General features: G+C 37.1%; 1 protein-coding gene across 7 annotated transcripts in view; it reads left to right on the top strand.

Annotated features, from left to right (window-relative positions):
* The window catches only part of LOC107555253 (muscleblind-like protein 2a), a 65,890-nt gene that overhangs the window by 13,663 nt on the left and 40,908 nt on the right, over positions 1-11,319 (top strand). For all 7 annotated transcript variants that reach the window (XM_016237997.1, XM_016237996.1, XM_016237995.1 and 4 more), the window contains exon 2: positions 5,648-6,334. In XM_016237997.1, the coding sequence (XP_016093483.1) occupies positions 6,161-6,334 (174 nt within the window). In that variant the 5' untranslated portion in view covers positions 5,648-6,160. The remainder of the gene's footprint in view (positions 1-5,647; positions 6,335-11,319) is intronic.

Here is an 11,319-nt window from a genome sequence, read left to right as displayed (position 1 = left end):
GTTTGCTTTAGAAACACCCGTATTCTGCTTGCTTCCAATTCCTCACACACATACACCGCTCGAACCTTCCGTAAAATTATCTTTCATAAAGTTCGGAAAGGTTAAAGCTAATTACAAGGATATGCGCAGGCTTCATTGCACCGGATGCGCTGTGAGAGACGCGCGCTTTGTTTGATGTTACACTTGAAGTATGCGGTCTCGCCCGTCGGTATTTTCCTTACAAATGCTCTACGAAGTCATCATTTATGTGGTTTGGAATGCAGTAGACTTATATATTTAAAATATGAACCTCACTAACAGAAGGCTGCTTACAATTTCAAATGCTGACTGCGCTTTGTTTGTGAAGACTGCTCGCGCATGCGACTGTGCGCGACTCCGTGTAAGTGGTTTAATGCACTTTAATGTAAAATTAATGTAAACACAGCCACTTATGTCTTAAGGGATTAAACGGACAGGACAAACAACATGACTTCTTTCAAAAGAGATCCGTGCGTGAGTGCAGCTTAATAGATATCCCGCTGTCTATGATGTCATAGTAAAAAAACAACAGAAAAGATCAACAAAAATCAGATCAAGAATCGTTCTGGAATCGGATCGTGACTCCCAGAATCGGGATCGGATCGTGAGGTGACTAAAGATTCCCACCCCTAGTGGTTAGAGGGGGAGGGGCTAAAAATAAGAGGGCTTGATGATGTCATCTGAAAAAGAAAGTTGTTTCAGAGGCAAACTTATGTGTACAGTTGGTAATGTTGACTCCCTGTTGACTTAGACTGGGTAACTTTAATTGCTGAGATACTCTTCCCTGCAGTGATGTAAGATCTGATATTTAACTTTTTTTTGTGATAATAGATAATTGCATCTGTGGAATGCCCGGCTTTGCTGTTCAGCCAGGCGTTCTCCTCCGGTAGCACTAATCATTGTGGGGAAGGGTGGGGGTGTACAGACAGCGCTAATCTCTGCAGGTCACAACAAGGATAGCGCAGCCACCTTCCTACCTGCACACCATCTGTCCGCCCTCATCAGCCTCTGACTTGCAACCATTCCTACTCGGTTACAACTATCTGTCAAAGCTCTCGCTTCTCTGAAACCAAGAGTAACTGCAGGGGATCTGGTGACTTGGCAGTATCTAGCAGTTTATTGGCCACTCTTCTTCAATTTGATATCTATTCGGTGCCATTTAGACAAAACTAACCTTTTTTTTTTTTACCCGAAGTTGACTTTGATAGCTTTGAACTATCAACTAAATTTCTCGGTTTTCAAAGAGTCAGAGTAACCTTTTAGGACTTGGCAATATCTTGTCATTTTTTTTGTCTAGGCCTACTCTTTGATGAGCTTTTTTCTTTAAATTTTTTTGCACTACTAAATGGAATTAGTTGAGCGAGAGTGTTGTTGTATCACATGCTCAAGCACTGCAGAACTGCATTGTTTGCACTTTTCAGAGGCGTGATCCTACAAATAGTTGACTCTGCATATTATACTAAGAGAAAGTAGAAGGTATTTTAACATAAAAAAAATGCACACTTGAACTTTAAAAGCCTTCACTTAGGCCTATATTATCTTGTCATCTGGAGAAACCTACCCAGTGTTTTGTCCTCATTTGAGCGAACAGCTGACAGGGAGACATTTGCATTGATTTGACTGGAATCACAGTTGTTTAAGGGAGAAACAAATTTTGGTTGGCAGCTATGCTTTGATTGTTTTTACAAGATTTTTGTTTTTACATGTGCGCTGTAAGGATGTAACGATTCGCTCAACTCACGATGCAATATGATTCACGATACTGGTTTCACAATATGATTTTCTCACTATTTGTTTTTTTTAGCAAAATGAGATAATAAACAAATTATTAAAAAAAGGTGTTATTACAAAATGCTGCACATTTCTTTGTGAAATTGAAATATCTTTTATATCAAATAACTAAAATTAATTTTATTTTAAAATAAATACCCAATTAAATAAATGAATAATACAAATAAAATAAAATCTTTTCATATACAAAAAATAATAAATAAACAAATATTTGTATATATCATCAGCATAAAATGCAATTTGTACAGAAAATGCATTTTAAGCAAAAACAGAATTAGCTTTGTGAAATTATGCTACATAAAACTACATAAAAGCATACGTTCTGAATGAGAATGCAAAATCACTCTCTGACAGTAGGTGGCGCTTATAAGTATTATTTTAATGTGCATTATACAGAGGCAAGATGAAAAACAATGTATATATAAAAGCCCATCCCAATTGTATTGTGATTCGTTTAACATCTCAACCAACTTGAATCGTCACATTTTCATTTATTTTTATTTGGCTTGGAGTGCATTGTTACATCCCTAGTGCACTCTTTTATAAACCCTGTGTTTGCTGCGCTTCACGAATTGTGTGATTGCACCTGGAAAAGAGAACCGAACAGGCCTGCGTATCCAAACTTTGGTGGCCCATTATGTCAGTTTATAAGCTTTAAGCACTTCTACTAGCTGACAGATTGTATTACTGAAGCACCCTTTAACTGTCATTCACCTCATAAATCAGACCATCAGGTTTCTGAGTTCTAAAAATACAAGAGGATTAATTGCATGAGGTCACATCTGACATGGTTTCTATCCCATTTTTTATGGCTTGACTCTCGGGGGTAAAGCTATGAAATTAAATCGTACCGTAGAGACTACGTGTGCGACGAGTATGGCAGGCTATTTAATTTTATAATCGTAAAATGGAAAGGCGCAGCGGGCGCTAGGAGTGTCCGACGGTGGAGCGTAGATTGAGAGATCCAAATGACTCTTTCTGAATCAACTTCTAACACCAGGGTTTTTGCCTTTCCAGGGCTGGGAATCTGCCTCTCTTAGGTCCCGTTCGAAGTGCTGCCAAAAAGGAAGCTTTGCTAATGTGTTTTTCAAGAGCTCAAATAGTGCCGCGCACAAGAATCTCAAATTACAGCTGCACTAGAACGTTTTTTTTTTTTAAATGACTGCTTGACAGTTTGGACCTTTGGACCAGTTATTTGACTGTGGTTCCTTGTCATCTTAGCTTATCGTAAGGCTGGATGGTGCATTCAGTGTTCTTGACTCAAGACTTCAATGCACATTTCAACTAAGGATGTGCAAAAATGTATATTAAAAAAATCAACCAGTTGGTTGCCTGAACAGTTTTAAAGTCGGTTTTGGGTTCTTCAGGAAAAGCATTGCAGATAGTATTATGTGTTTTGTTTTGTTTTTAATTTTATTTAATTTTATTCTATTCTATTCTATTCCAATAAAGCATTGCAGGTAATGTTATGAAGATTTGATTTTACTATTTATTTTTTATTGTTATATTTGATTTTATATAGATATTTTATCAGTTACTTTAAAGCTCATATCAAATAGAGGTCATATCAATGCTAACTTAACTAATACAAGAAGAGAAGGTATTATGTTTCCCAGTGGCTATTATTTTTTTTCTATCTCACTTAAATAAAGTGCATGCTTGTTTTAAATACCCTGTTTGTTGTTTTGTTGTTGCCGTGTCATTATTTCATGATTGCACTGTCTGCATTATGCAGATTAGCATGTATTTCTGTTACACTACACCTGTTGCATTTTTCTTAAAGGGTCGATTTCTCTCATTATGCCTCAATTACATTTTTCTTTTTTTGTAGGTGCACTCTTGTGGTTGCTAGGCATTATTGGAAATAGAAAGAAGAAACAGGCCCTTAGCAACAAGAGTGGAAAATGAAAGAAACACTCAAGCTCATTAGATTACACTAATACTCGCTGTGTGTTATTGGTGAAAGACAAAAGAAAGGTCCAGATCACCACAAGTCTTAATAAAAAAACTGAATCGATCAAGGCGGCTGTGGTCTGAATGGAATACTAATGTTTTGCCTTCTGCATGCTATATCATTGTGTCATGATTTCATTATGTTTCTTAATTCAGAGTGGCTTCTAGTTATCATCCAGACATTTAATTACATTTTTTTATTTAAAGATTTTTTTTTAAAGATTTATTTAAAAATCCGGCAGTTTGATCAAATAATGATGAGTCAAGAAAGAGATGCAGTTGATATTTCTTCAAATACAAGGTCCAGTTTAGTGCATTGCATTGTGGGATATGGTAGTAGTCACTGCAGCGTGTTTGTAAACTTCACATTTTAGCAAATATTGTAGCTCATCCTGGTGTTTCATGCTTGCATTGCACACAATGTTAGCCTACATATTGCATACTAAAAAATTAGTATGAGTATGATGATATTCCATTCAGGGCAAATCCAGGCGTCACGTGCCCTCTATAGCACACCTCAGAACATGTTCAGACTTGTTTTATTTAATGCATGCGATCACCCTAAAAAGGTTCAAAGCACTATAGTGTTGGATTCCATACACACAGTAGTTATTGTTTGGCACTTGTCTGTTAGCTTTGCTCTAAGTGGAGGGGACGTGGCCGTCATTACACAGCAAAGGGAATCTTAAGCGGCAGCTGCAGATTTTTACGGCCTTGTTTCGTCTGCTGCACAACCCCCACCCCTCCTCTCCTTCAGTTTGCACAAGAAAATATTTCCAGATGTTCCAAGAAAAGAGCTCTATTTCAGCGGCGAGGTCTGTGAGGTTCCCGAGTCCTGCCAGAGGTGGCGTATTACGGGACGATTGAGTCCTGCGGTGGTAGTTACGTTATAAGCTGCTGCAATTCCGACAGAGATTACTAGTTTTTCTGCCAGGGGTTATTAATGATGGATTGATAACGGAATGATCTGCGTCTATCTGTCTTTATGAATTATTGTTCTATCTGTGTATCTTTGTCTCTCTGTCTGTCTTTAGTTTTATCTATCTATCTATCTATCTATCGTTCTATCGCTCTATCTATCGTTCTATCGCTCTATCTATCGTTCTGTCTGTCTGTCTGTCTGTCTCTATTTTTCATTGTCTGTCTCTGTCTCTGTGTGTCTGTCTCTCTATATCTTTCTGCCTCTCTATCCTTTCTTACTCAGTGTTTAATGTGAGCCAGTCGAGGTGTTGTGGCACCCGTCGCTGACAGGATCGCGTCTGTAATATGCATCTGTTTCAGTCCTTTTCTGGCATTTGAACTCCTGCCAGGAATATCGCGCCGCTGCGTGTTTATTATTGGCTAAAACCTCTGGCATTACTCAACAGGTTAGGCAGTCTTAAATGGTTTAGGAAGGGGAGGAGTTTTCCTTTGGTGCTTCTGCGCCTCGGCGTTTGACCGAACGTGGCACTGCGCTTAATAGATATCACTGTTTTTTTTTCAAAGCATGCTTTGATGCAACATTTGATATACTTTGCTCCTGTGCTTTGCTTGTGATGTTCCTCATTTGTAAGTCCCTTTGGATAAAATTGTTGCTTAAATGACTAAATGATGGCCTCTGGTTAGGTAACACCCAATGCTTTCCATAAAAACATCTGTCTATCGTTCCTTTTAGGTGGATATTGTTGGTTTAATATGCAATTAAATGCACTCCTTTATTTAAAAAAAATTCTGTTCTTTAGGTTACTGCAAGTTTCAGGTGGTTTTGAAATATTTTTGCTACATGAACAACTGCCAGATTTAATAAAGTAATACTTAAATATAGAAAATTAAATTCTGTGCCAAATAGATGTGGAAAGTTTCTATTGTCCATGTTTCTTACCCAAATCTTGTCCGTCTTTTCCAGATCCCGAACAGAAGAAAGTGCCTTCTCTGACGACGTTCCTACTTGAAGCTGCTCGCCGCTCCCATCCTACACTGTAAACAACGCTGGCTTGGCCTCCGAAAAGATCTCAATTCCTCAGACTTGCCATAGCACAAGGAAACGACACGCTTTTTCCATTCACAAACTTTATTAGATATCGTTCCAAGGAGAGCCGTTGCCTTCAGATATTGCCATCCACAGCCATCGAGCTCAAGACCATTTAGAGACCTGGAGCATGTTCTTATTGTCGCGCCGTTGTTGTGCACCTGAGACTAAATGACTGATGAATGAGATTGACAGCCTCACTGATAGCCGCCATCTCCCATGCGACAGCCAGCGGGGGTCTGAATGTGACGTCTCTATTTAAAGGGCCTCGCCGACAAACCTCAAAACTAGACATAAAAAACCCCCACAGATATACGTTTGCAGACTATTTGAACCCGAAGCAACAATCCCACAACCGACACCATAGAGCCTGCAGGTTCTCAAACAGCTATGGCTTTAAACATCTCGTCGATGCGAGACACGAAATGGCTGACGCTCGAGGTGTGCCGGCAGTTTCAGAGAGGGACGTGCTCGCGCAGCGACGAGGAATGCAAATTCGCACACCCGCCCAAGAGCTGCCAGGTGGAGAACGGACGGGTGATCGCCTGCTTCGACTCGCTGAAGGTAAGGCCTGCTGCTTACTTGATGCATCTTTTGGGATTACGCATGACTTGCTGTATGTTTGTTAATTAGCTCGTTAATTAGTCCTTGTTCGAGTAAAGATTTATATTGAGTAATGAGTAAATTAACAAGAAATGTGTCAACGATTCATATTTCAAAGAGAGTTAATGCGCCCGCTTGCTTGGCGGCGAAACAGTGAACCGTGTCTACACCGGACGAGACACCGCCGCGTCGCAACAGGTTGAGTTTCTCTACAGGACATTTGAACTCTGTGTCAGTAACTTATAAACAGGACGAGGCAGTTTACTGTTGGGGATTTGTCATGTCGTGTCGTGCCGCATCCAGTGTAGCATCACTGATTATAATGAGTTCTATAGTATTTTGTCGTGTCGCGCCGCGCCGATATATATATATATATATATATATATATATCCTATCAACACCGCACCACCGGTGGTAGTTGGTCCATTACCACCACGGTGGTAAAAATCTGCCACCATCACAGCCCTACTGTTAAACATGATTCTTTTAAAAGTAAGTTGGAAAAGTGTGGGCTGATGGCTTTAACAAAAGCATATACCATTGATTAACAACCTTGTAGCTCACAGTAGGTCTGTCTTTAACAGTTTATAAGTGATCAATTATTGTTAAAAGTCAATTCCTCTGAGAAAATTACTTCTGGAAACTTGGCGGTTGTGCTCTATTTCATGAGTGTAACTGTAAGCTATTTATGTGTCGTTTAGCTAGTGTATATTGATGACTTTTAGAGCTGGAATTGCTTGTGTTATATGTAATTTCACATTGATCATTGTGCATAAACACCGTTTTTGACTGTTGATCAATTTCTAGGCAGTAATTATTATGTAAATGAAGCACGGGAACTCACTGCGCCCGGTATTTGACCGAGCGAACGTCAACAACATTTTTTGAGGATACTTTTTGTGTTGCTGGCAAATAGCTTGCCTTAGTGCAGCACTCTGAAATTAGAGTGCATGTGTCAGCGCTGCCACACTGCATACTGCACACTTCAAATAAAGCTGACCTATAGAGAGCGAAAGGGCAGCGCTGCTCTCTCATCCAGCCCATTTTATATCTTTCCATCTAACGTTACCATGCCACGTCCGTCATTTGTACGGCCTGCCATTGGGTTTCCGTGAACGTTGATGCTACTTTTAGAACCTTGACCATGTGCAAAACTAACAAAAACATAAATGCAGTGACCGATAATTAAAGCATCAGATGTTAGCCCATACTGTGTGGTTAAATAAATAAACTGGACGATGCACTCGCACATAACTGTATTTTTATTAAAAAAAATTTGGTCGGTAAGTTTTCGTTAATATGTTAAAAGCATCTCTAATTTCAGTAGCACAAAATGGCATTGAAGAACTCTTGAACTGATTAAAATCTCAAACATTATTTACAGTCCAAACAGGATATTTTTCATGCATTAAAATGTTGTAGTGCATCATCAACTGAATTCTATGATAATGCGCCAAATCAACAAATCTGCAATGAATTTATTGAAGGATAGTCTATTAATGGAGGTTTCTAAGATAAAACACAATGCTTATAAAGATGCACTTAAATAACGTTCAAAAAACAGGTGCGTGTTTGCTTGTGCATGACTGTTGCAGTAAATGAGGCGAATTTAAAGATGCAACTTTTGGAATAGAGATTTAAAGCATCACTAAAATATTTTTAAAAGATCTTACAATATGTGAGATACATATAATTTAGAAAAAATATCAATTTTTTAAAATTCTATATTAATATCTGTATCTTTTCTTATATTTGTATTTTTTCTTACTGAGAATTTTTAAGCAGTGTTTTTAAACAATTAATTTCACTGCATAACGAGTGGCATTCACTTTAAACCACTGTAAATTAAAAACAATAAGATTCCATTATAGTTTTCAATCAGTGTTTTTAATTAATTTTTATCATTTTAATTTTAATTTTAGGTTTCAGTAATTTTCTTACTTGTTTTGTTCTTTCTTGTTTTTTTTATTAGCTGTTTATTTTTTAATATCTTTATATTTTTATTAATTTTTATATGACTTAATATTAGTTTTAGTTTACATTTGTTAGGACATCAGGTTAAACTAAATGAAAATGAGACATTGCCTTGGCAACTAGCTGGAATAAAATCAGTTGAATTCTTTAAATATTTTGTGTAATTGCAGGTAACGATTATTTTATTTCAAGCAACACATGAATATGGTTTTTGTTTTAGTTTAATAACCCTGCCAGTTTTGCATGGGCAAGCACCAATTTCTTTTAACAATACATAATGTAATGGCAAATATTATTAATAATAACATGAATTATTTATGAAACATTGGTGTCTTTTATCGTATTCTTGCGGAAAACCATGACACTGTGCTTTATAGTGATCACAAAGTGATCTTTTGGTTTAATCTGGGTCACGTAATGTTTCCCGACACAGATGGTCATGAGGCGAGCGATACGGCAGCTCACATGTTTTAATGCAGGAATACACTGCACCGGTGACATTGACAAATGCGCAGTAAAACTGGAGCAGGTCCAATCTCTCACAGGAATAATAGACTTAAGAAGATACTTACCTTCATGTGCGCTGCAGTAAATAAATAAAAAATGAACTGCTTACACGCTCTGCCGTTTGTCGCGCAAGTTAGGCAAGGTCACTATGTAGGTCAGTGTCAGAGGATAGTGTTAAGAGCGCTTTAGGCCACGAGGCATGAGTGTGGTATCAAAGCAGTCGACCTGTGAGATCATTAGAGTTACTTATGCATAAAGCTGGATAGTTGAACGATGCATTGCATTATGCTTTTGGCTGATTGTGCCAGCATTTGTTGGTTTATGGCAGGCCTAAAGCTGATATGTGACAGTTTAAAAGGATCTAGTGAAGTACTTTAACTTGTATTGTTTTTCTGTCTGCATTTAAATAAGCCCAAGCTTGTGAAATCATATTAACCCCATGGTCGTTCGTGCTCTGGGTTTCAGTTCGCAGGGCGGAAGTTGAATTCATTTTGGCAACATCAGCCTGTAAAACAGTTTTTAGTGTCGTCTCTTCTCTGTTATTCAGAGGTGAGTCAAAGATCTAGTGAATTACTGTAATTTGCCATCGACTTACGGTCTATTACGGCAGTTGAGTTCTGTCAGAGAAGACAGCTGCCTAATGCAATAACAACCGCCTTCAGTTAGGATCCAGTCTGTCTGTCTTTCCACAATCATCCGAACAGTTTTGTACATCATATTGTTGTTAGGGTTTTCTGGGTGGTTGCTATGTGGCCTTCATGTGACTGAAACAAATCTGAGCCTTAAATTGCCAACTCTCTTGCTTGGACTTAAGAAATTACACCCAGACATATGGATTCTCAGTCTAAAAACTGTTTAAAATTCAAAGAAAATATTTAGAATCTATTCTTTCTAAATTATAATAATGTATAATATATTTATAATTTATTTTCTCATTAATTAACAGGGCTGGGCAATGTATTAAATATATTTATTGTGATATTTTTACTGGAATAATAAAAAGCTGCAACGATTTTAACTTTTCATTTTTCTTGTTTATTAAGTTTCCCAAAACATGCCATTAGACCTTTATAGTATGCAATCCAATCTTTTGTGTTTGGTTCGGTCCTCTGACCTCTAAAACTGAGTATATTCATCTTGAAGATTGCGTTTTCTGTATTAATTAAATCTCAAACACAGGGGCCCATTGAGCTGCTGTCTTTGGCCCCTGGGAGTCGACGGTCATCAGTTTGTCTCATTGACTCGCAGCCGGAGGTGCTGCGCAGAATCGTGAGCTCCTCCGACTGCGATGACCTTGCGAAGATGCACAAAAGGCCGAGTTGTTTTCCAGTCAGCCATGTGCTCTGCATTAGCTGATAATGAATCCGGTCAGTGGGCTCATTTGTAGCGTTCACGCTTTCATTGTGACGCCGTCCTGCTGCCCTCAGCATTTGCACAGCGGCGTGAGATTCTGTGTGTCCTGTGGAAGTGCAGGTGTGTGCTGCATTGTGCTGTAAGATCTGGCCAGAGTCCGCTGCCATGAACTACGCTTTCCATTTTTATAGACGTACAGCACAGCCAATTTCCTGCTTGACCGCAGCATGTTCAAGGCCGTGACTTTTGAGTCCAAGAACAAACAATCACTTTTGGGGAGTAACACGTTAAAACTTGCGCTACTAGCTTTGCGTCTTTTTCAGAATTTGTTCAGAATTGTTCGTCTTTTCAAGTTACATCAGTGTTTTTTTTCACATTTTATTGTGCTTTTTTTGTATTGAATAAATAATTGTTGCATTAACTGACTTTTTTTTGTGCGAGATAAATACTGCTGTGATTTATTTTTTTAATAAATGTAAAATGTATTTATTTATTTATAATATTTTTTACATTTTTTATTTATCTATTTATTTTGCTTTATGAAGCATTTTCGCTTTCAGGATATTTTTAAATGATATAATTTAACTACTATTATATACTATAATATTTATTTGTGTCTACAGCTTGTATTAGCACTATGTCTATGGTTCAGTTATATAAATGATGTAAATTTTAAATTAAAATAATATATAATGTGTACTGTATGTGCATTTAGTAGTAGGCTATATTTTTAAAATATTCAATGCTATTTATATTAATTTGTCTGTTGTCTGTAATATATAATTACTTTTTTAAAAATACAATATTAATCTTTTAACAATAATAATAATACTTTAAAATGTTTCATAATAGTAAATAGCAATATATTTTATAATTTAGAATTCAGTGTAATTGTGTGCTTTATTTGAATAATTTGTTTATATATATATATATATATAAACACACACATTTACTGTATATACACACATACTTCAGATATATTACAATAACGTTTTAAAAGTATTTAACTGTGCACATTATAATTTTTATATTTAATGCATTTTTAATCGAATTAATTTTGTCAATTTTTTCTTTAACCAAAGATAATTTTACAATATATCAAATATAACCTT

This window comes from Sinocyclocheilus grahami, unplaced genomic scaffold (genome assembly GCF_001515645.1).
Source record: "Sinocyclocheilus grahami isolate Dianchi unplaced genomic scaffold, SAMN03320097.WGS_v1.1 scaffold528.1, whole genome shotgun sequence".
Lineage (NCBI taxonomy): Eukaryota > Metazoa > Chordata > Actinopteri > Cypriniformes > Cyprinidae > Sinocyclocheilus > Sinocyclocheilus grahami.
Note: the sequence above shows the minus strand (reverse complement) of the source record. Positions and strands in the feature narration are given on the sequence as shown.